At 46.1% G+C, this 23,880-nt stretch overlaps 6 protein-coding genes across 7 annotated transcripts; 3 read left to right on the top strand and 3 right to left on the bottom strand.

Moving 5' to 3' along the window:
- The first annotated feature begins 304 nt into the window (after positions 1 to 304).
- On the top strand, positions 305 to 2,428 carry BDBG_03042 (uncharacterized protein). Its single transcript, XM_002626819.2, has one exon. It carries the CDS (start codon positions 736 to 738, stop codon positions 1,360 to 1,362), a length of 627 nt encoding a protein of 208 aa, XP_002626865.1. The 5' UTR covers positions 305 to 735; the 3' UTR covers positions 1,363 to 2,428.
- Positions 2,429 to 6,382: 3,954 nt separating this feature from the next.
- Positions 6,383 to 9,214, bottom strand: BDBG_03040 (nuclear segregation protein). Its single transcript, XM_002626817.2, has 3 exons — positions 8,849 to 9,214; positions 7,599 to 8,774; positions 6,383 to 7,521 (listed from the first exon to the last, which is right to left on the bottom strand). Exons 1-3 carry the CDS (start codon positions 8,978 to 8,980, stop codon positions 7,312 to 7,314), a joined length of 1,518 nt encoding a protein of 505 aa, XP_002626863.1. The 5' UTR covers positions 8,981 to 9,214; the 3' UTR covers positions 6,383 to 7,311.
- Positions 9,215 to 9,288: 74 nt separating this feature from the next.
- On the top strand, positions 9,289 to 11,382 carry BDBG_03039 (DNA-directed RNA polymerase I, II, and III subunit RPABC1). Its single transcript, XM_002626816.2, has 3 exons — positions 9,289 to 9,585; positions 9,659 to 9,741; positions 9,832 to 11,382. The coding sequence occupies exons 1-3, from the start codon at positions 9,484 to 9,486 to the stop codon at positions 10,355 to 10,357; spliced, it is 711 nt and encodes a 236-aa protein (XP_002626862.1). The 5' UTR covers positions 9,289 to 9,483; the 3' UTR covers positions 10,358 to 11,382.
- A 35-nt stretch (positions 11,383 to 11,417) lies between these two features.
- Positions 11,418 to 16,005, top strand: BDBG_03037. Of its 2 annotated transcripts, XM_031721067.1 has the most exons (3): positions 11,489 to 11,590; positions 11,665 to 13,910; positions 14,014 to 15,773. In XM_031721067.1, exons 2-3 carry the CDS (start codon positions 13,585 to 13,587, stop codon positions 15,308 to 15,310), a joined length of 1,623 nt encoding a protein of 540 aa, XP_031577483.1. In that variant the 5' UTR covers positions 11,489 to 11,590; positions 11,665 to 13,584; the 3' UTR covers positions 15,311 to 15,773. The 2 variants fall into 2 exon arrangements, with proteins under 2 accessions (XP_002626860.1, XP_031577483.1); XM_002626814.2 differs by having other exon boundaries at positions 11,418 to 13,910; positions 14,014 to 16,005.
- Positions 16,006 to 17,484: 1,479 nt separating this feature from the next.
- BDBG_03036 (acetamidase) lies at positions 17,485 to 19,478 on the bottom strand (the record flags this gene model as incomplete). The annotated part of the gene is made up of 4 exons (XM_031721066.1): positions 17,485 to 18,191; positions 18,252 to 18,651; positions 18,707 to 18,841; positions 18,898 to 19,478. 4 exons carry the CDS (start codon positions 19,476 to 19,478, stop codon positions 17,628 to 17,630), a joined length of 1,680 nt encoding a protein of 559 aa, XP_031577482.1. The 3' UTR covers positions 17,485 to 17,627.
- A 553-nt stretch (positions 19,479 to 20,031) lies between these two features.
- BDBG_03035 (acetoacetate-CoA ligase) lies at positions 20,032 to 22,300 on the bottom strand (the record flags this gene model as incomplete). The annotated part of the gene is made up of 6 exons (XM_031721065.1): positions 20,032 to 20,371; positions 20,482 to 20,672; positions 20,729 to 20,838; positions 20,892 to 21,100; positions 21,162 to 21,682; positions 21,746 to 22,300. The coding sequence occupies 6 exons, from the start codon at positions 22,298 to 22,300 to the stop codon at positions 20,032 to 20,034; spliced, it is 1,926 nt and encodes a 641-aa protein (XP_031577481.1).
- Positions 22,301 to 23,880: the final 1,580 nt, after the last annotated feature.

Below are 23,880 nucleotides of genomic sequence, written 5' to 3'. Positions count from 1 at the left end.
GGTTAGGACAGGAATGCGGGATGTCACTCTTGTTGATGGCCCCGCCTGGAAGAAGCACGAAGGAGCAGAGTTTTTTTTTTTTTTTTTCCTTAGCAGATTTAGCTGTAAATATTGTGAGATTAGAAAATGAATGGTAGCTCCCATATACGGAGTATTGCTTCAATATTTCACGCTTCTATAAAATTCCCTCCTTGTTATATATTCTATTCCTCTATGATTGCGCCCAGCCGGTGATCGCTAGATTTGCCTAATGTAGGGCAATGTCTTGGCAGCACTAGCCACGACCAATCAGCCACCCAGGATACGCCAAGCCCGCTATGTCATCCCCCGCCATTCGCAAATAAACATGAGGCTGGGAACCAATATTAGAATAATCAAGAAATATTGCCAACCCGGCTGCATCTTCGATCTCAATTGCACCCAGCTTCATATTTTCTTCTTTGCTCTCTTTCTCTAGCCTTGCTTCTTTCATCTTTTTATTCTTCTCTCATTTCTGCTGTTGGCATTGTTGTATCAGCACTCGTTTTCACCTTTACTAGTATATAACTAAACAGCCAGCTCCCTTCTTTATCTACTACCTATATACATCCTTGGACGTCCCGCCTCCCAGACTCACCGACCCTCTTCCCAGAAACGCATCTGAAAAAATTGCTGCTAACTACATATGAGACAAACCCGTGACTATTTCAATACATTTTTGGTATCTCATGGTCAATACCAAATCCTATCCACAAAATGGCGCCTGTACCATTATTCACAGCTGCCTCAGGTAGCCTGCAAAACTTCGCCCGAGATATCGCACAGATAGATCCTTTGTCTAACCCACAAAAACGAGCCTCCCTATCATCCCAACACAATGCTTTCTCAGCACCCTCCCTCGGTATATCTCTCATGGCCAAAACCAGAGACATAACACAATCGATATCATCTTCCTCCTCCCACCTCCAGCGCCGCGACCGCATGATATCAATCCCGTCGACCTACTCCTCCTTCACCTCCTCCCCCGGCACAGTAGTGGGTATAGTAGTCGGCACAGTCGGCGGCTTCGTGCTAGTTATATGGATTCTATTCCTCATTTTCGGCGGCCGAACTACTGTTATCGATGACACGACGACAGTGACAGACGACAGCAGGCCTCCTCGCCGCCCTCAATCACATCGACGACGGCCGGAGGTGATTGAGGTTTTCAGTTCCAGTGCATCTTCGCCATCATCGGGGGAGGATGTTGTGGAGGTGTTTGAGGAATTGTCGACGCCGTCGCAATCGGAGAGGTCTTATAGCAAACGCACTGGGTCTTACCGGACTGTTGATCCCCGCCAGTATGGAGGTGGGAGAGGTTCTGGTCGACGGGCACGGCATTAATAAAGGGGGGGTTTTTCTGAGGCGTTGTTATGGAATCTGTGAGATGAGAGTATTAGCTGCTTTTTCGACCGGAGTGCATTGTTTGCATATAAAATTCACTTTCACCGAATCCGATATTCAGGGAGAATGCTGCGGCAATGACTCGCGGCTGACCCACAAAGGGAGGCAAGAAGTCACTCCCAAAGTTGCCCTGTATTCAACCTCGCTCGCCCTTTCTTCTTGATCGAATGTTGGAATTATCCAAAAATGGTCAGGGTCTCGAGATTTTGAGACACATCATTGAACCATCGTCCAGGTCTCTGGGTGAGGAATCCGAGATTTCACAATACGGCTATTGTGTGCTTAGGAGCCCATCTGGTGTTTCTTTCCGCCTTCCTCTCCGGTTGTTCTTTCATGCCCAAGTGCGAATCATCTTGGCTTCTGTTGACGACGATAAGAATGGGCCTTTCCTTTCTTTTTTTCCCCGTGTTTATTATGATATCCAACGAGCGGCGTTCTAAGGATGTTTGAGTGGTTCTGTTTTCCTGTTTTGACACTACCTAGGGGTATACGGTTGTTCTTAATGATTTGATTTTAATTTACATTTCTCAAAATTTTGTAGGGGATATATCTTCTGGCAATGCATGTGTTGGTTTGAAGTCAGGCAAGAGAGGGAAATCGGGATATTACCTGGTGACTGCATTTGGATGTGAAGGTTTTTTATCGGGCTACAGTTGAACGTGGTTGCCAACAAAACTGAACATGGTGCAGCTGAGCAATGGTTCCAACCAATTTCAACTGTGGACCCATGGCAGTATACTCCCCATTAGCTTTTAAAGTACGTGGTACTAGACATATCCCGCACATTATTATCTCTACACTCTCTCAATAATATTGATTTTTCATATTTCTTGAGATTCTAACTCATTCTATTCTAGGTCTTTCTAATACTAATTCCAGTTTTTAACCCTCCAATCTACATCTCTACACACTAATAAGAAGCTGGATACTGAGAAGGGGAATGAGGACAGTCAGTCTTTATCAGTAATATGGGTTGTATTATTATGTATGAGGTGTGGAGTGAGTGTGCTAAAGTTGAACATTGTGGTCCAGAAAAGTGGGTCATGATCAACTTCTTTTGGCACCATGTTCAAAGGTGTATAACTACGGAGTAACTACAGCGTAACTACAGCGTACAGCGTATGCTCGGTTTTTATTACGGCCGGGAGATTTTGATTTCTACAGCGTATCCAAATGTAGTGTTATCTAACCCCGCGCTACCCATGATGGTGGTATGTATGTACTGCGTATGCAGCTCGCACAAAAATCTCTATCAACTTTTATTAATCCTTGGCCTGGTTGGCATCACAGAGAGCGAGCTTCATGCTTCATCCATCGCATCGGCCACAGTCCGGCGCAGATCTCGGATGCCTGCACTGCACTGCCTGGCCCACCAATGATGACGCGGCTGAACACGGGCAGCGTGGCTGTGGGCTGTGGCTTGGCATCCATCTTGGCGCCACTAGGCCCAGACGCGGATTAGTCATTCGCTCCTCCAACGCTAATAATAATCTCCCGCCATAATAAAGCCGATCTTCGGTTCCACATATATTGGTCACATTTATCTTTCTGCTCCTCCAGTTCCTTCTGTGACATCGATCAAACGTTTCTATATCCAACCTTTTGCTCTATTTCTTTCAACCGCGTAAACCGTGCCATCCCGCTACCACTCCTACTATAGTCAACCCCTCGGGGATCCAGATCCACCCAAGCAGATAACTGTCGAGAGCACATTTCATAAACTATCTCACGCTCACTGGTCTCACAAAATAAATAAGTGGAAAAGCAAGAGAGACAACTCTACCTACTACCATCAATAAAAGAACAAAAAATGGCTGACGTTCGTAAACACCCATGCCAAAACCAACATGCAACTTTCCCCCCTAGACCCATCCCAATACTAACTCTATCTTAAAACGTCTCTAGAAAGCCGGTGCTCCCCCATCCTACCCACCACCCGTCCACCAAGATGCAGGGCCCTATCAACCCCAGCCAGGTCCATATGGCCAACCCCAATCCGCCGCTGCAGACTACTACAACCAGCCCCAACAGTACGTCCAACCACAAGGGCAATACTATCCACCACAACAGGGTTACCAGCAACAACCTATGTACTATGCACCCCAGGGCGGGCCATCGCCTCAAGGACATTATGTCGACAATAGAGGTAGCAGTCGCGGAACGGGAGGCGGCCTCTGTGCCGGCCTGTTAGCCGGTTTGGCGTGTTGCTGCTGCTTGGATATTCTGTTTTAAACATTTTCTTTTCTTTTTTTTTTTTTTTTTTTTTTCGTTTTTTCTTGTTTTTTTTTCTTTCCTTGTTAAGCGATGCAGAGACGAGATGAGGAGAAACCCGGATAGTATACATGTGTTATGTATTATTCGGGGGGCCTGTTTTGTTGGTATATACTTCTGTTCGTCAGGAGATTGTGCATAGGGAGTGGTGCCTGATCCATGGATGGAGTTTGCGGCAAGCCCTCCCGCCGTACTATCAACATTTCTTTTATACTTCTTTTCCTTATTTTCCTTATCCTTATTTTATTTTTAATTTTTGATTTTTGATTTGTTTCTAGGCGCAGAAATGGCTCATATGCAACGATTGTCCCTGCTTGTTTTATTGCTATTTATTTTTACCGCTTGTTGTTCGTATCTCTACTTGTCCATGTATACCATACTCTGTACCTCTCATGAATACAATTTTATTTAATATGCTTTCAGGCCTCTTTTTTTTTCATGTGACAGTGCTTCATTTTCATGAGTTAATTGGGATCCCTAGTGTAGTTCTTCTATATCTACGCTACCAATATATCTAATATATCTAGAACCTTTTACTTCCAGACACCGAATTCATTACCTCACGAGCATTGCATGATTGGACAACCTTCACCTATCCCTATTGGTATTTTCTGTGTTACCAACCATTCTAGGGCAAGGAATGCAGGTCTGTACATAACCCGGCAAAGAGCGTCTTTTAACTAATTGGTTGTTCCGGCAATCATAATAGCTATTTGTTTCAGTCATCATTCGTAACTTAACTCAGATGTTAATAATGTCCAACTACTCCCCGTCCCGTACCCTGATTTTTACGATGGTTAAGAGCAAAAACAATAAAAATAAAAACCCAACAAAGAAAACAAAATCAAGCAGAAGAATTGCGCCATAAAATTCTAGAGGCTATCATAACTTCTCCATCTCACTCTTCATCACTTTGCCAACTGTCTTCACTCCCGGCAACGCCTCTATCTTCCCAATATTCCCAGGATCATTATCAACCCCTTAAAGATACTTTGCTAACCTCCCCAGCCTCCAAAAATATAGTACCACAGGTATATTCGCCCTTCTGAATTAGATCCACCATGGATGCGGCGCTGAGCTCCGGCCTCAGCATCTGTGCCCTATCAGACCAGAAGTATGACAATAATTCTTCGTCGTTGTCCCAGATAGGGGTGTCGGTGATTCTTTTCAAATTTCCCAGTCCAAGTTAGCTAGCAATCAGGAACCGCAGAGAAAACAAGAAAAAAAAAAAAAAAAAAAAAAAAAAAGATTACCCCGGACAGATCCCAACAACCTTAACCCTGCTCCGCTACCGCCATGGATTTCACAAACCCTACAATTGCATGATTAGATGCAGCATATAGCGGCTTACTCTATATACCTCATCCAGCCCGGCAACGGAGGCTATGAGCAGCACAACACCCTGCTTCTTCCGCCCGAGCAGCGCGCGCACCGCCATACGCGTGAATTTTATCGGATGAGATATGTTGGTGTCCAGCGTTCCGTGGCGGTTTTCTTCCTGCTCGCTGTCGAGCCAGAAATTGGAGCGGGGCTAGCCATGGATATATAACGCGATGGAGGTGTGTAAATATAGGCTTTGGCTTGTCTTGCTGTTTTTTGTTCGTGATGTATTGTATATGATTTTCCTCTCCGATTTTCTCCTTTCTTTCCTTTCTCCAGATTTTTCTTTTTGCGTCGGCAAATTGGGACACATTGGGACCGCCCACATAATATGGAATGAATAATGAAGGTAAAATGGAGGGTAAGAATGACCGTGTAATGGGAAGAGAAGGGAAGGGGTACTAGACCGGCTCAAAGATGGCGCCCCATATGGTTCATATACATCTGGAATATCCCCAAATATCTCCCTCACTTTCTCGACCAGGTTTTGTAGCCCGTCCCATTTCGTTACGTCGCATGGTACAAATGCTATGGATACGGAATGGCGCCCGGAATCACCATTCTTATTAAGATTATTTTTGCCGGGAAACGAGCTTCTGAGCCTCTGCATTAAGTCTTAGACCGCCGATGAGCACTTTGGCGTTGAGGGATAGTGCTTGTTTGACGAAGGAGAGGCCGATTCCTTAATTTCGCTCTATCGATTAGCTTGAGGGCTTTTTTCTTATTTATCCTTCGGGGGTTTAGGAAGTAAATGTTAAAAATACCTGATCCGCCGCCGGTAATTCCCGCGATTCTGTCCTTCAAAGGGAAGTCTCCCAACATCGCTCTTTTAATTTTTGCTTTCTTGCTCGATTACGTTTTCGAATGATCTCTTTGGCCGTTCAATAATTGATAGACTGCTTTATGACCCAAGGAAGTGGAACACTTGGAATTGATTGATACCTGCACGCCTTCTCAATTGTAGGAATCCGGAGCCATGCCTGGCAATGCATCGCTTATCGATTATAGAGTCGTAGTCTGGGGTGGAGGGTAGTACGTTAACTATATATGAATACTATCCAAGTGCCTGATCGACCAAAGTGTGTATGCTATACACACCTACACGTACCCACTAGAGCTACATCGAGACTTCCCAGTGCGCATTTAGCTAGACCTACGCTACCCTAGTCGGTGGGGCGGAGATGGGGATTAAAGCGGTTGACACCAACATGGGCCAGATTTGTGTTTGGAAGGGTATAGTCGATATCCATCTACCATGGAAAAAATGATACACTGCCGTCAACTAGTGCGGTGTGGGACGCTGTAGGTGGACATATTGGATAACCTTTGGAGATGGATAGAAAATGGTCGAAATATGGCGGGAGGAACTAGGTACTTGGCCAGAGTTGACGGCTGAATAACGGGATAAAGTTGGGGAATAAGCACTGACAAGCCTTGAGAGGCAGTGAGTGATTGTCTCAAGTGGACAAGTGGAAAGCGCTTTCAAGCCTGTCCTACGAAGCCACCTCAAGGAAGCAAAGTAACGTAACATACTGGAATAGAGCAAATAGGCCCGGGGTGAAGGCTGGGCCCTGGTATCATCTGTTATCAAAACGGGATAGGAAAACGGAAAAGAAAGAGACGAATATTATAGTGACTTTGAATAAATAAAATGATAACAATGTTATATACGCTGATATCGGAGCAGAACTGAAAAAATAATACAATATGCTAAAGGGAAGGAAACGAGAAAACAAACGACAGCAGAAAAGAGGAGAAACGGATACAAGCTCCACATGATCGTAATACACGTCAAGAAAGCAGGGACAAAACAGGTATCTATTCATATATATATATGGATATATATATAGAAACAGTGTATCAATGTTAGCTATCAGGGTTGCCTGACAAGGACAAGAAAAATGACCAAACTAGAAAGCGGAGTTAAACAATCCATCACTATTATTTTTCCCTTTTTTTTTTTTTTTTTTTTTTTTTTTTTTTTTTGTTCACTGCGCGGAGACGAAGGCCGTCAAAGAGTACATCCAGCTCATTGTGTTTGTAGAAGGAAGGACGAAAAGAAAAGAAAAGGAAAAAAAAGAAAAAAGAAAAAGAAAAAAGAAAGAAAGAAAGGGAGGGCGAGCAACCGAATGATATATCCAAGAATTGGAAAATAAAATAAAAAATTATACGGACGAGCTGGGTTCGCACCGGGGGCTGTAGGTTCCACTGCCAGGTTAGATCTGTCGTTTATCACATTTAAACCTCCAGGGAGGCTTTCTGAAGCTCTCCAGCTGCATCGGCGACCGCATCTTTCTCCTGCTTAAGCTCCACAGGAGCAGAGACGTGCCCATTAGCACCCTCGCTCTGGATAGCAGGTTTGCGAGCAGCATCTGTCGCTTGCTTCTCTTTGGCGTTTGTATCCTCCTCATCGAGGCGGTCGATTTCTTCTTGGGCCTTCTTGATGTTCTATGAAAAAAAGTTAGCTTCGCTGCACGACTAAAAGCATACTGGGCTCTACCGCTGAAAAAGATTTAAATTTTTACCTCAGCGGTCTTAGCGGCCTGCTGGGCCTTCCAGTTGGTGATCTTCTCAGCTAGTTTTGCAACAAGGGCTGGAACATCCGCTTGGCTCATTGGGGGGTCTGCTTTGACGCTTGCCAAATCCTCGATAACACCAAAAGAGAGGTTGAATTGGGCGGGAGCTGGAGAGCTGGCTGCCGAGTTCTTCTTGCCCTTCTTACCCTTCTTTCCGCCAGTGCCTCCCATGAAGTAATTTTCCTCTCGGTCATCTTTCTTTATGATCTTGATGCCCTTCAGATCAGATGCATCAACAGTGCGTCCCACTTCGGCACGGTAACCACCACCTCGTCCCTTCTTATCCTTTTCCAGGCCCAAAGTAGAGAAATCGTACGAGGGGTCAAAGTGTCGAATGAGGCCCTGGGCGGTTAGGATCTCATCAGTGTAGGCTGGCCGGGAAGCCTCTTCCAGCTTTTTATCAGCAATCTTCTTCTTCTTCTCCCGCTCATATGACTCCCGTTCAGCCTTCTGGCGTTCTCGACGAATGCGGTAAAGTTCATCTTCGTACTCCTTATATGCTCTACGCGCTTTGTAATAATTATCTTTAATTTCCCGGACTGCGGTGTACGCCTTCTGCTGCTCGCCATGGATCCTTGTGCGCTCGTCCCGAAGAGCGTTCAAGTTCTTAAAAGCAGCGTCCTGTTCAGCTTTCATGGCGTCTAGCTCTTGCTGGATCGTGGAGTATCTATCGCTCAGGGCCTTGGCCTCTGGATTGTCCAGGGATTTCTTTAGTTCGCTGAGCTGTGACTTCAAGTCGTCAATAACTTTTTGAGATTCCTCAAAGCCAGAGAAACCCTTTCGTTGCTTTCTGAGGTTCGAGATTTCAGCGAGGTTTTTCCGTTCTTCAACCAACTTCATGGTGCCTGAATCAACTTGCTTCTCGAGCCGTTGGATTTCCTTGTCGATTTCATCAACACTTTTGAAGGCGATGCGGGAACGCGAGGCCTTTTGTTCAGCAACACGGGATTTGATATTGGCCTCAAGAGCATTCATCTTTTCCTGGATACTGTTTCGAGAGGCCTTGAAACCCTGCTGTTGCTGACGGATTGAGGCAAGTTCAGCACGCAATTCCTGAGCCCTCTTAGCGGTTGGAGAGTCTTGGTTGTTTGGTTTGGCCACATTGATTTTGGCCTTTATCTCTTCCTATATTATATGGTCTACAGTCAGTATCAAGCCAAGGAAAGGCGCAGTACGTAGAAAGCGGCGGTTACACGTACCATTCTCTTTTGGATAGAGGCCAATTCATTCTCCGCACGAGCCAGATTAGCCTTATAGGCCTCTTCGCTGGGATTCTCAGGCCTTGTCTTGTGCCCATCCGACGGAGCCTGGGCTTTGGTATCAGCGGCCATTGTGGACAGATGTGCTGGACAGAACCAATGTAGATCGTGCCGTAATGAATTCCGTAGAACAACGTAGCGCTGTTCAATGCCTAAGTGGGTTGTAGTATAAAGAACAAACCGCGAACCTGGCAATGAGAATTGAGATTGCAGCACTACAGGAATATTAACGACAGGGCGGACGGCAGCGGAATCTGGTGAAAAGGGAAAAAAAAAATCAACACGGGGAATAAATCTGGCCGCAACACAACGGGGTGGCCTGTGCGCCTAGCCTCTTTGGGCGTTGCATCGATTTTTCGAGAAAGTACAGCCAAACCAAGCCACCACCGAAAAGAAAAAAATCAGACATTGACATTGACATTTCTACACCTTCCACCAACATCAGGCTCCACGTCAAACCTATTGCTTGCCTCCGCCATACACGCGGTTTGGTCTACTTCCTTCGTTCTATATTTTTATTTTGTTCCAAGGCTAAACCGCTTCTTACGGAACACGGCAAACGAGCCTAGCTCGCCATGGCGGATGAAGAATACTCGAGGGCGTCTGCGGACGCGGATCGTGAGATGACGAGGCTCTGGCGCACATGGAGAACAGTTTTCGAGATGCTGGCTGATCGGGTATGCCTTAATTCCCGTTTCGCGCCCCCTATATATGTGCGATTGCTGATACGCTTTTGGGTGTTGTATTCAGGGCTACGAAGTGACCGAAGAAGAGATAAAAATTCCTCTCGACGAGTTCAGAACGCGATATTCAGACGCGCTTGGGTTTCCTGAGTACGTGACAATATGTGTTTCCGTGTTATTACCGATTTTTGCTCTTCCTGCACAGAGTACTGATCGCCTTGGTTTGCGGTGGGTGGATAGTCGCAATAAGATGAAAATCAGCGCCCGGCCTTCACAGGCAATGATGGACAGATACACTCCCCTCCCCACAACTTTAAAACCAAACCCAGTCCCCGAGTGCGGTACTATTTACGTTGAATTCTGTCCCGATATACACAGCGTTGGAACAAAACAAGTCCGTGCGTTTAACCATTTCATAGACGAACAAAACTACCACACCGGCATCTTCATTAGCCAAACGCCAATTTCCCCATCCGCCATACGAGTTCTCAATAGTATACCAGGCCGTTTCTGCGAACATTTTCAAGAACAGGAACTCCTAGTCAACATTACACATCACGAGTTAGTACCCAAGCACGTTCTTCTAAGTGCGGAGGAGAAGAAACGGCTCCTTCAACGATATCGGTTAAAGGAATCTCAGCTTCCGCGTATCCAGAGTGGAGACCCCGTGGCGAAATACCTAGGTCTGCGACGAGGACAGGTTGTGAAGATCATTAGAAAGAGTGAAACGGCTGGCCGATATGCCAGCTACCGCTGGGTTACCTAAACGGGCGCATCCATGTCTAGGTGTTGCATAATGTATGAACTGGTATTCCATAAGGGAACGCGGAATACCCTGGCCTCTCCTCCTTGGCAAAATACCCCGACTCGGATTATTTGACGGATGAGCAGGACTTTGAAGGATCAGACTGTGTCTCTTACCCCTTACTCCTCGCTGATTAAAGAATCAGCCAAATGGGAGGGTGGATGGACCGGCCCCACACAACCTCGCCTTTGTCCTCTCTATCAGATCATCGGTATACCACCAATCTTTATGGACGAAATTGTAAGCGTTACCCTATTTCGGGTAGTCTTCGCGCTTTACTTTTACTATTTATTCACGACGAGCAGAATGGCGTACGGTGTCGGGAAGGGAGCTTTGTTTGATATGTTTTACCTTGAGTTTTTAATTATTGATTGCATCGCTGTAACGTTTGGGCGTGTAGACTACGCAATTTCCGTTTTCTTTTTGATTCAGCTTTCTGATTGTCAGATTGCATCAGCTTAACCTTTCATGCTTACACAAGAGCGAAAGCCTTCAAAAGCTTTCCTGTTTCTGATATCCGGAAGGGGAAAAGAAGGAAGGGAGGGATGAATCGCGCTGAATTTCAAGGCAGGTTGGACAAAAGGGAATAATTTAATTATAGGAGAATAAAAGGAAAATGACACAAGATTGTCATACTTATTGGTGGTCTTGTTATTTTGTTCTCTGCGGAATCGCCTAGAGGAGTAACCTACTAAAACTTGAAGCAAATCAGTTTTGGTCATTCTCACAAACGGTCGGTTGCATACAATCAATCAATAGGTGCAGATGTCATCCTCACTCCCATCTCTGCGGTTAAAAAATGCTCTGCCTGGAATTTTATCACCGTGTTTCCCCCGACGTAAACTGGCGATTTGCCTTCAGCTGCCTTGTTGCCGACTGGAGGCAATTGCTGAGCTCCTGACGATTCGTCTGCTGCTCTCTGAGCATGATATTGACATTGTAAAGCAGAAAAAAGACTGAGGTGATCAAGGATAACCAGCTTGACTGTCTTGAAACCTTTCGCACCTTACACCATTTTCTGCGCTAACCTGATTCGTCCCAAATCCAGGCTGGGATATTTATCCAAGGACGCCAAAAGCTCGCTCAGGCGGTTTTCAACCACAGGAAATACTTCACGTTGACATGTCACCAGTCACCAGCAGTCGCACAAAACGTCTTCGCTCCAAAAGTTCCGACTTGGTCAATTTCCATCAGGTGCGTTCTAAATTTGGATTTGCGAATAATCCCACTTTTATGTAACCGAAGAACGTCCCTTTCTTTGGCTCTAGGAGTTTTGCACCCGCCTAGCAAGGTGTGTCGTTCCTCGACTCGCGCCTTCACCCCACGTGCTTGGGTCGATCCATGATACATTGGCCATGTTGCAGATGGGCCCTCAAGATACCGTTACCGCGACCTCGGTGGTCAAATATGCCAGCTGCCAGCGGTCGTTTCCCACCCGTCAGATGTATGCCAGGGCAGTGAGAAGTAAAACATGTCCAGGAAAACGGCAGCCCTCACAGCCAGATTCGAAACCATTCAGATATTAATTGCCTGTCCTGTTACAGGGAATTATTTATTAAAAACGCATAATAATGCGCAATATATAAACAGCGTCAGGAGAAAAAGTGGTCGAAGTTGCTCATTATGGCTTGAGAAAAGCAAATTACCTCCTGAGGGACGGATAAAGAACGAAAACGTCCCAACTACTTATTGTTACAGGCTGCTAACACTGTCGCCTGTCGACGACCTAATAATCTTCACAGCTACATTTGATGTCGCGGTATGTTACTACGTGGCGCGAGAGAGCACCGCAAGGGCCGCCATTTGGCATATTTAAGCCCTTCAACAAACCATTCATGCCCATTTTATCAGCCGCTATCTTTTCTATCGACAGGGTAATATTTCAACAATATTATCTCCACACAGTCTATGCTCTTATCTTTATCGATATAGCAATTCCGGAACTAAGGGATAAAATACTTTGTTGCTCCAAAAATTCCCCCAGAAAGTCGCCTAGGCCGGTTCGTTGCTGCGTGATACTACGCATGCGGTGTACCTATAACCTATTCCGGGCCCAATAGACGGCGCAATTAACGGGCCTGCAACGAAAGCAACGAGAGCAACGAAAATACTGTTGTATAACAATGAGTATCACCTCGTTCATATCCCCGACTTCTTATTTTAGCGCACGTCTGGTCACTCCTGCTTGCTGGCTTTGGATGTGATTAAGAAATATGTTCGGCCGTCTGTTTAACCTGTCAGAGATCATGGTTACCAGACCGCCACATTCCAGAAGTCAGCGGCTCCGAGCAACAAAATTGGCAGAGCCCGAAGTACAAGCAGGCCCAATTATTTCATCGATACCCTCCCTACCCTTGCAGGCTTGTCAAAATGATTACAAGAAAAATTCAACTGCTAGTATGAACTCTTCAGCTAGAATAGCTACTTTGGGTTTTCCTTTATGGTTCCTATCCGTACTTTTCCAAAGTATTGGAAATCGCAACACTATCAGTAGTAGAATTTATTTGTACTGAGAAGTACAAGGCTTGGTTTCCCGAATGCCTGGTCGACATTTTATTCGGTTGGGATGACGTTGCATTATTGCATTCCGCATCCCCAGGGCTTATTTTCTTCATCATTGCCATCTACTTTAAATATTTGTGCTTCTGGAGATTGCATGATCAGTGAGCCCTCCTTTGTTCTTTCAGAAGTCCTCCCTATCCCCAGCTTACCAAGAAATCATCCCACGACCTCTTATCGTTAGAATCTTCAAGTGGTCCATAAATACTTTCAACCTTTGCCCGACACGCTGCCGTTTTGCCTTGTGTTTTCCCACATTGTAACCCTTCCCGTGATTCCCAACATATGTTATCTCCCGTGAAACATAGCTCACGAGCACTGTTAAACGGTGCCACCCTCTTTTGACAGGACGTTCTCCTTTGAATTGTCGATGCAACTTATCCATTTTTAACCTGAGCTACCTTAAATGCGCACACCACTCTGACCTGATGGGGGTTGGAAGATAGCCATCCGAGAGCAACTACAGGAAAGGCGTTCGGAGAGGGAAGAAAACTCTGGAACGTGCACCAGTGCCGGTGCCATTTACTTTGTGAAGCTGACCAGGCGGAAGGTCATAATACCATCACCCCCCCGGTTCTCACGCCGAAAGATCTGGCGCTCATAACAGTATATCGAGGGTTGTTACTCGAATGTATTCGAGCAATGCGCCTGACGAGCTAACCAGGTGGGATGTGATACCCACTCTCCTGGTTAGTTGGTGGTGTACCGGGTTCTCCCTCGCGATTATTTTTGTTCGAATTCTTGGCCGGTATATTCGAACCCAAGTTCTGTTCCCGGAAGACTGGGTTATGCTCATCAGTGTCATCCCATTGCTCATCCGCATGGGACTGGTCCATTTGGTTCTTCTTTACGGCACGAACAACATGATTGCAGCAAATATTTCAGATATTCAGCTTCGTCGACGGGAGATTGGAAGCGGGCTGGTTTTGGGAGCAAGGATATTCTATGCGCTGTTGTAAGTTCTCAGCAATTCTAGATAGGCTTTTGTCGCAGCGCATCCCTTGTAGTTCAACTCGCCTACAGAAGATTGTTTCTCGACTAATAATCATATTCCTCAGCATCTGGACTGCTAAATATACCATCGCTGAGTTCCTCACACGACTCACCGCGCAGACCTGGCGGCGCTCCTTTCAACTGATGTTGAATTTTATCCGTTTCTTCCTTGTTGTTACATTTGCTGCAGTGGTAATTTCCACATTAGCGGAATGCCAACCATTCCAGGACTACTGGCAGGTCAGCCCGATGCCCGCACCCGAATGCCGGCAGGGATATGCACACCTGGTGGCCATGGGTGCCTGTGATGCCGCTACAGATATCCTTCTCGTCGCTTTTCCGATTCCTATCATATTTGCTTCGACTATGCCTACAAGGCGAAAACTCTCTCTCACTATCCTCTTCTCCTTGTCCCTGATCCTCGTCGTAATGACATGTTACCGTGTACCGGCCGTGATTGAACGTCATGGAAACCAGCAATACCGCTCTCTATTTGCATCTCTCGAAGTTCTAGTCGCTACGGCGATATCTAATGCGATTGTTATTGGATCATTCATGCGAGACAGAGGTGTGAAGAAACAAAAGTACCAAATTGGTTCTGTCAGTGAAGCTAGTGACCAAAAGTTCTCCCGCAGTGCTACGATTACAACCCACCAATGGGGCAGTGACGCTGATCTTGCAACTGATGTTGGGATTCGCCTTGACACAGAAGCGGAAATGCCAACTTACCAAGAAATCCGACCCGCTCCCCTAGCTCATGCGAATAACGGGTATCCAGAAAAGAACAGCTTATCAGGATCTAGGGTGGCTCCATGTCATCGGCTAGAACGAGATGAAGATGTCATAACCGATCGAGATTCCCAAAAGCCCTTTCCCTTTGACCAACCTGGCTCCGTCCCAAATACTCCAGAAGCTACAGCTTCAGACACAATAAGCACTGTAACACCTGAACCACCGCCTAAGGACTGTTTATATGGCATGGGAGGTTGGGAGAGTTTTTTACAGGCATGCAAGCGGCACCAGCTACAGCTTCTCCTTGTGCAGCAAATGCTCCTACCTTTATCCCACCTCCCGAACCAAGACTCAAGAGACCACAATCTTGTCGTCGAAGCCGCCAATTCCTTGACGCAGTCACTAATTTACTATCACTATCCCCAAAGAATTCTGGATCTACCACCGGATCTGCCACTGGATCCGCCACTGGCCCAGGCCTCCATGACCAGCATCGAGAATCCCGACCTATTAGGCCACCACGTGAAGATGAAGACCGTATCGATACTAGCTCCATGGGGCCGCGGCGACTCCAACTTAACGACTCGACTTGGGAAACTTGCTAAATCAGGAAAGCGAATACGAAAATAAAAAATATAAAAAAAAAAACAAATTATGCGTGGGATTTCTTACGATTTGCTCCAAGGGTGAGCCATTCGAGCAGGGGGTTATAACCCCGACCTACAGAGTATAGTGTACAACGATGTTTTTCGGACCAAAGAGAACGAATGTTTTAATGTTTATGATACCACGCTGTCTTTTCATGTCTTGCTGTCTTATTACTTGTTTTGCTAAGGCTCCTTTATCGTAGCAGTGGCGGGCTTTTATAAAGGTGTTTATTGGTTTCAACATTTTATGTGTAAATATTGTTTGGCGATGACCTCTATGCTCTTAGAAATTATGAATTGGACTGAATCTATGGCTTCTGAGCTGTTGCTCATGTGGCATGTAAGTGATTATATAGATTGATGACTACATGTGCCGAATCGCTTCTACCTCACCTGGCGAAAAATGAAAAAAGGGGGCTCTCCCTTGTTGAACCAATGGCCGCTTTATCAGAACATAGAGTAACTTAGTTGTGTAACAGCACGTTAGAAAAGCTCTGATTCGAGAGGTGAAAAGCTCAGAAACGGCATGAATAATTCGCATTCCCCTCATTCTATATCAATAAACCTGAATTTCATTTATTTGCATTCTTTCCGCATATTCACACTCCGATTTGGCCTCCCAGCTACGTAAATACATGCAAGTCAATCTTGCACAGCATAACCCCGTACATATCTGAATCCGCAACAAGCTATCATTAATAACTTAGTTGGTTTCGCATGTTTCCTCTCCGAAGGGCACTTGAGCAACCGGCTCTTATTGAAACTCACTGCATGCATCGGGCAAGCATCTGATGCATCGAGTTTGTCCGTGCCTGTGCCTGTGCCCGTGCTTGTGCTACGGCGCTGAACCCATACATAGTAATTGCAACGGAGCAATCTCGCAATGGTTAGCTGGAGAGACAAACAAGGTAACACCTTAACAGTATATGCGGAACTAATATTCAAAAACAGACTGAATAAAGAATCGAATCAAAATCCATGCCAGAGGAAGAACCTAGAGGTCTTTCCGCCTGTGCCAACTCATCAGCCTTGGGAAAAAAGCTTCTTCTCCTCGCTGAGATCGTCAGACAGTACGATATGGGTTTGCCGTACCCATTTTTTTTTTCTCCACATCGGGGTTAATTTTGTTATTCTGAAAGGCTAGCGATGAAACCACAGCCCGGCACCTCATGTCACAAATATTGGCGGCTTGAAGTGGTTAACTACCTGTGCGCTGTGTTTGGTTCCCTCCCTGGTCCCGATGTGGACGATGCGCTGCCAAAGTCGTCAACGAGATTGATTTTACGCTATGGCACTACGGGATAACAGTATTTTGTGTTCGTAAATCTCTCCCTACCTTGCGGATGCTAGGTTCAAGGCACTATTTTCCCATGATGGGGCGCCATGGCCGGGTATATAAAGGGAGCGTTTGGGATCTCTCTGTGAAGAGATCAACCTCTACCATTTTTTCCAACTCACTGGTTGTTGGTTGCCATTCAGCTATTTAACCAGTTACTTAAGCTTTCGCAGTTATATCAAGCTTTTAAAGTCTCATTCCACCGACACACGTACACCAATGACTGATCTGAGGTATATCAAACTAACCGGCACTGTCCTTCAGTTCGGGGAAGAAAGTGCTCTAGCTGCTGGCGGCCTGCAGTTGACAGAACCTAGGAGTTTGAATCAACCTCTCCTATTTATTCAAGGTTCGTTGTGGGTATCATGCTGCCCTTTGGAGTCCAAGCCTCTTGGCCTGATCATCAACGGTTTGGTTGCCGCAAGTCGAAAACAAGCAATTCCCAGTCGAATAGTACTCGCATGTACGAGGATCGGATGGGGCTTGGATGACGGAATCATGCAAAACACTTGGGCCACCAGAGACATCAGGAGGAACAACCTGAAACTCGTCCATACGGGAGTGCAAACTTTCTGTTCTCAGAGAGAAAGTAAAGGCGGATAAGTTCCGTCTTTATCTTTGCAAACTAGCAATGGCTAATAGATCAGAATACAAACTCAGCAACTGCAAACGGTGAGGAGCCTAGACGTGGGCCTTTGAAGCTTCATTAATCGACCAACCAGTGCTTTATCGTCAAGGGCAGACTTTCTTCGCTTCTTGCCATATCTGCGGAGTATGTGTCGATGGAGTGGATCATATACGCACAAAATTGAATCCACTCTGGACAATATTCATTATTCTGATGCGTTAAGTTTCATATCTCAGATGAACCGATTAGCACAGGACATCAACACAAGTCACGGATAAATCTAATCCTAGAGAAAGCTAGAGAGTATAAAGGTATTATTTGTCTTGCGCTTGACCTTCACGATCCCAACAACTTTTGCAGAACTTGAGCGATACCCAGTACTTTCTCTTCTTCAAGTCTCCGGCCTACTACCTGAACAGCGACAGGGAGTCCCTTATAGCGCCCTGGTTCATAATTCTTCCGGACCGCCGCGTCAAGATCGGACCTCGGTGAAGGGATAGGCTGGCCGGCTGCATCAAAATTTCCCTCTGGATGGTCAGGAAGATCCATATCCGAATCTACAAATGTCACCGGGATAGTACAAGCGGTGAAATCGAGCAAATTCACTGTACCCGTGTACGCCACGTATCGTGTCCGTTTTTGTTCTCCGTGCATAAAAGCTACGGACGGGTTGATGGCGGTGATATACGCATCCATCAGGCGCGAGGCATCTTTCCTAGTGGCATTCCATTGTTCGAGAACTGATGCTCGAAAATCAACACGCTTCATAGTAAGCTCCCATGCTTCTAGGATTGTGAGTGGCTTCTGACCAGGGCGAAACGAGAGTCCTAGGCCAGGTTCCCCAGACTTCGCCATTGTGCGATCAACGTCACCGCGACCATCACTGGTGATCGCAGTGGTCTAGTAATAATAAGTTCAGCACAGGAGCGGCGGTAAAATAGGCGACATGCGGTCACATACTAATAGTTCCAGTGCGTATTTCTGGTCCAATTTCCATGGAATAACTTCGTGCCCAGCAGCTTTAAGCTTTGATTCAATCTCTCGCATGGCTCGACGAATTGGTGGTTGAGGTAGAACGCAATCATCCCATGGCATTAATCCAATCCGCAATGACCTCCCCGATAAAATATCATCAAGCTTCCCCGCACGCCATGGAATGGGGTGGCATTTTGGGTCATGAAGCCATGGTTGGGAATCCACCACAGTCTTTGTAAAGAGCTCAAGAGACTTTGATGAGTGGGACATCGGGCCCACGACCGATTCGATGATTTCATTTCCTTCCATGGCATTTAGCATGCGATGGTACGGAATACGGCCAATTGACGGACGAAGACCCCAAAGTCCCTGGTATGCTGATGGGCTTTTAGGTGTCAGTAAATATTTTTATAGAAATGTTTCTATCCGAAATATCTCACCTTCGAATTGAGCCTGCTAAATCCGATCCTACACCCATTGAGCTACCACGCATACCTAGCAGAGCACCCTCTCCACCGCTAGAACCACCACACGAAAAGGATCTGTTGAACGGATTGCTTGTATGGCCGATAATACTGGAATCGATCAGCCTATCTATTGGCCAAACGAAAATCATAAAAAATATCCATACTTATTGATGGTCTCCCCCCACAAACATCCAATACTCAAGCTCGTTTTCACGAAGATCACAGCTCCTGCATCGGCCAAAACGTCGACCAGGGTGCTATTCTCAGAATCTATCACCCCAATCTGGGAAACAAACCCACATGTGGTCTCCGTTCCGATAATCCGACACTGGTCCTTGACGGATATTGGCAAACCGTGCAAGGGCCCTTTAGTCTTTCCGCTTTCTCGCAGGTAATGATCTAACTGCTCTGCTTCCGCACGAGCATCTTGGTATCTGAATTCAAGACAACAATTTAACAACCTGTGTGCAATTACTGCTCGGTGGGTGAATGCATCTAGAACCCGGACTGCTGTATAAGTTCCCTTAGCTATTGCTTTTACGAGCTCAGTGGCATCTAAAGCGGTTATTTCCAGTTCTTTGGCGGATAGAAGTGACGCTGGTATGTCGAAGACTGGATTCGGATCATAGTCAGAGAAACACAGTTCAGGGTGTAGGAACTGGCTTGGAACATCATTGAGGACTGAAGCCTTCTTGGCGTTGCTCTTTTCTTTCCATGAAGCGTTCTGTTCAATGAGCGTAGGCATCGTTAGCAAAAAGAGGGCAGTTTGAGGTTCAAGATGACAGGGACTTGGTATCGTTTTTCAGAGGCAAGGCTTGATTACAAGATCTTTCGGGAATAAAAGAATCATATTTAACAACGCCCTCGTATAAAGGGTCACTTTGCACCCCTCCTGCTTCTACCGTTTACCTCCCTCGGCTGCTGCCGTTTGGGGGTTATGGGGAAGTGGGGTTGAACAACTCAAAGCATCTGTGGGGAAGCGGGGGAGCTATTCTGGGGATCTATATACCGTATTTATGGAGGATGAGCACGGAGCTAAGCGAGTCTAGGCTGACACTGGCGTTACGCCCTCAAGTAAGCTAGTTTGCGTTTCGTGTGTTTCTATATATCAAATGGACGCTCCCTGAGAGGAATATTTTTCATTGAAATAGCCTATATGGAAGCTGCAGCTCCATCTTACAAAATAGCCCAACACCTGGCAAAATCCCTGGTCACAGCCTTGCTCTTGGTCGCGCCTCTATATGAACGAACTGCTCAAAGTACTTCAAACTTTGAGGGTTCGCAACGGTCGAGCTAACCTAGACCGTATCACCACTAATGATCCGCTTAACGGCAATCTCAACCTTTTTCCCATTGATCGTCACAGGGATCTCCGGTGTTTCAATAATAAATTTCGGAACGTGGAGTGGAGAAAGGCCAGAGCGGATTTCAGCCCGGAGGCGTTGTTCAAGGGCAGAAGTGAAGGGTTTGTTGTTCCGCATCTTGACAAAAAGGAATACGACTTCGTCCTTGTCTTGTCCGCGCCGGCGGCCGATGCACAGCGTATCTTCTATTTCGGAGTTGAATTTAGGTCCTTCGGATATTGTGTAGATTTCTGCGCTACCGAATCTGATACCGGAGGGGTTTAAGACGCCGTCACTATTCGAAGATATTTAGTTGGGTTAATTAAATGGTGGCGGGCTCACTCAGATAGAAAACTGAGGTCTGGAGCAGAGACAAGGGTTCTTGGGATTGCAACTCTTTCGCACCTTCGTCCATGAATGACGGATCCTCCAGTGGCTGGGTTAACGCTAATCCAATCATGCTGGGCCCAGACACAAATATTATCAAATCGTTCGAAATAGGAAGATATATATTTTTTGTTGTCCTTGTCCCCCCAGAAATACACTGGCATTGACGGGAAGGGGGTGCGGCAAATCAATTCTCCTGACTCGCCGGTCTATTGCCGCCATTAGCTGGGATCTTATAATGAGTAGATAATGCTCCTATACGCACATGTTTTATCGACTCTCCCGTCATAGGGTCTGCGACATCCACATCCATTCCCAGAGCAAAAATTTGCATCTCTCCGGCATGTACGGGGCTGGAGGGGTCAGATGCCAGCCCTACAATTCGCCAGTTAATACAATAGTAGATAGATTTTGGGGATTAAACGTACATGACGAGGCGATATCTGTCCCTCCTGCCACACTACTCAGGTGTATGTAAGGAAATGCTCGGTAAAACCATCGGTATTGGTCCGCCGTGAGTGTTGCGCCTGTTGTGGTGACCATCTTGAGGGCGCTGAGATCATACGAATCCCGAGGAACGAGCTTGGAAGCCTCAAGTTCGAGGAGATATCGCGGAGAAGTTCCCCAATATGTCACCCTGGCAGCACATTGTTGGCCATTGAATGTTATTACTTAGACGTGGAACAGGATGAGCACACCTAAATCTCTCGAGTATCTTAAGCGTGGCTGTAGCGTCCGGCCAGAGGGGAGATCCATCGTAACAGATTGTGGTGGCACCAACTGCAAGATGTCCGTTCATGATATTGAAAAGGACCCAGGAGGTACTCGAATATTGAAAGACAATATCTTTTGGGCCAAGGGAGTTGTGCAGCAACGAAATCTTTTTCAGCTGGAGAATAACACCATGTTGATGAACTAAACACTTCGGAGGTCCAGAAGTACCACTCGAGTACAAGATATAAAGGGGGTGGGAAAACGGGACACGAGTGTACTCCAGAGCATCGGAGTCGAACCCTTTGGAAAGAAACTCCGCGATCAACGGAAATTTGGGTCGGCTTTGAGTCGTAGTCGGAATGACAAAGATCTTCGTGAACTTGGATAATTTATCCATGATTGCTTCCATTTTTGAATCCAGAGAACTCTTCTTTCCCTTGTAAGTCATATCACTATCGGCAAAAACTACGGCTGGCTGTATTTGCTGTAGCCGTGTCACGCATCCCTAAATCACAAAGTCAGAACCCGTTGCTATAAAAAAAATGCAATGTATGTAGTAAAACCATACTTCTACACCCATATCAGGAGAAATCGAAGAATAAATTGCACCCATAGACGCTGACGCAAGGAGGAGGACGACAGCCCAGATTGACGTAGACACCAAGGCACCAACGCGATCGCCTTCTTTGATGCCATTTCGAATCAACGCACTTCTGACAACTCTCACCCTCTCTTTCAATTGCGCCCATGTCACAACCTCCCCGTCCAGGCCATCTCCTTCTCGCAGACCAATGAGGGCCACTGCATTAGGATCTTTCCCAGAGAAAACATTTTCCGTATAGTTCAAGTTAACCCCCTCAAAAAACCTTGGCACGGCGCTCAGAGGCAAAGAATTGTCGAAGGCACGGGTAATATGCGGCGGAAGCTCTGGAATAATACCGATGTATTTGTATAAGTCGATCCAAAAGTCGTGCGGCCTTGTCACGCTCCAGCGTTGTAGCTCGTGGTTGTCCGTCAAGTTGAGGGAGAACTTCCTATTGGCATGCCGTCGATAATCGTCAATGGGGTACTTGCCCGCATGCGGAGAAACCCACAGCTTTTCGGCTTCTTGGGCAGCTGGCATTGTTCTAGAGCGAACTGAGTTGCGCGATTTGTAAATGTCATAAATTTCCAAAAGACAGAAGAGGATGAGGCGCCATAGGTTTTTAATAATCAATATCAGAATGTTTGTAAGTCGTACAAAATACGGTCAGTCAGGTCGATCTCGGGCCCCGTCGTCCGTTGTGAAGTGAGAATACCTCGGACCGCGAATCTGGTTGTTCGAGATCTTGGCACAACCTTCCAGTCCGGCCTTCACAATTTTCGGCATAACAGGTCCTCTAAATCCAAACTTTCCGGTTTGAAAATTCGAAACTTCGATACCGATATATTCAGGCAACCGCCCTTTTTTGGTTCCTGCTCCCTAGGTGGAATAAAAAGCATATTTATCCACTGGATGAATGATGCTTTTTCGAGTAGGATAAGAACCGCCAACTCTTGGACCGCCGTATGGCGAACGATGACTTCTCGACAACTAGGACAAAATTTTCAATTAAAACGGCAAATCCACCAGATCAAAAAGGATAAATAAGAGTGGTATCACTTGGCTTCAATTATAGGGGTATTATAGTAAACTGAAAAACTTTAAACGCAGCGTAAGGATCTAAATGAAATTATTATGCAGCCATGCCGAATTTTGATGATAACTGGAACAATACGGATATATATGGTATGACAGTGCAGTAGAATTGATCGCGAGCCAATATCAATTCCCAGTGGAAAACCTAGAATTTCTTAGCACAGAAAGCCGGAATGCTGATTCAGTCCAGAAAAGCCTAATCCGTACCTCGATACCGGAACACATATTATGGCGATCAAGCAAACAAGAATTCCAATGATCAAAGCTGTTTTAAAGATTAGCATCGGTCCTGGCCATGAAAACGGAGGAATCTCACCAAAATAATCGAGCTTAACTTCCTTTCGCCCCCAGAAAAGTTCGCGACTGCCCAGTAACCAGAAAGGAGTCCGTCCACCACAGCTCGAGCCCTCCACAACCAAGCACCCCCTGGAGCCTGGTTTACATTCCTGATGTCGCCGTCGTTTCTCCATAATCTCTCGAATCTCCGCATTGCAAAATGTCTGATCTGTGCGAAGCTCGCAACTCTTGAATGGGACCCGAAGTTTGAGCCGACAACGCTCAAGTATCCAGTTGACTTTAAGCACAAGGCCTGTTTGAACAAGAGCGTAGAAGTATCTGTTTGTATGTTTTAGTGCCAATGCGTCCGGGTAGGATAGATATGATGCGATATGTGCATGAAGTTCAGTTGGTAGATCCATGAAAGGCGATCTCGTTGAGGACGACATTTCGTTCATGTGGTGAATCATTTTCAGGTAATAATATCAGGTACGGGCGATACTCTCCGTACAGCTAGGGGTTTCGAATTCTTGAAATTAAAACATGAATTGTAAATTGCGAACACTGGATAGCTTATATCCTGCATAGGCTGGATATTTTGCTGCCTGTCATTGATGCATCGTGGCTTTGTCAACGGCTGGCTTGGGAACCCAAATTAGGCACTCCAATTAGAAGCTTCGTAGTACAATGGGACCAGGCAGGTCTTCAGCCTGCAGAATTATGGACCGGATTTAGCGGTGTTATCATAT

Source organism: Blastomyces gilchristii (assembly GCF_000003855.2).
Source record: "Blastomyces gilchristii SLH14081 genomic scaffold supercont1.4, whole genome shotgun sequence".
Lineage (NCBI taxonomy): Eukaryota > Fungi > Ascomycota > Eurotiomycetes > Onygenales > Ajellomycetaceae > Blastomyces > Blastomyces gilchristii.
Note: the sequence above shows the minus strand (reverse complement) of the source record. Positions and strands in the feature narration are given on the sequence as shown.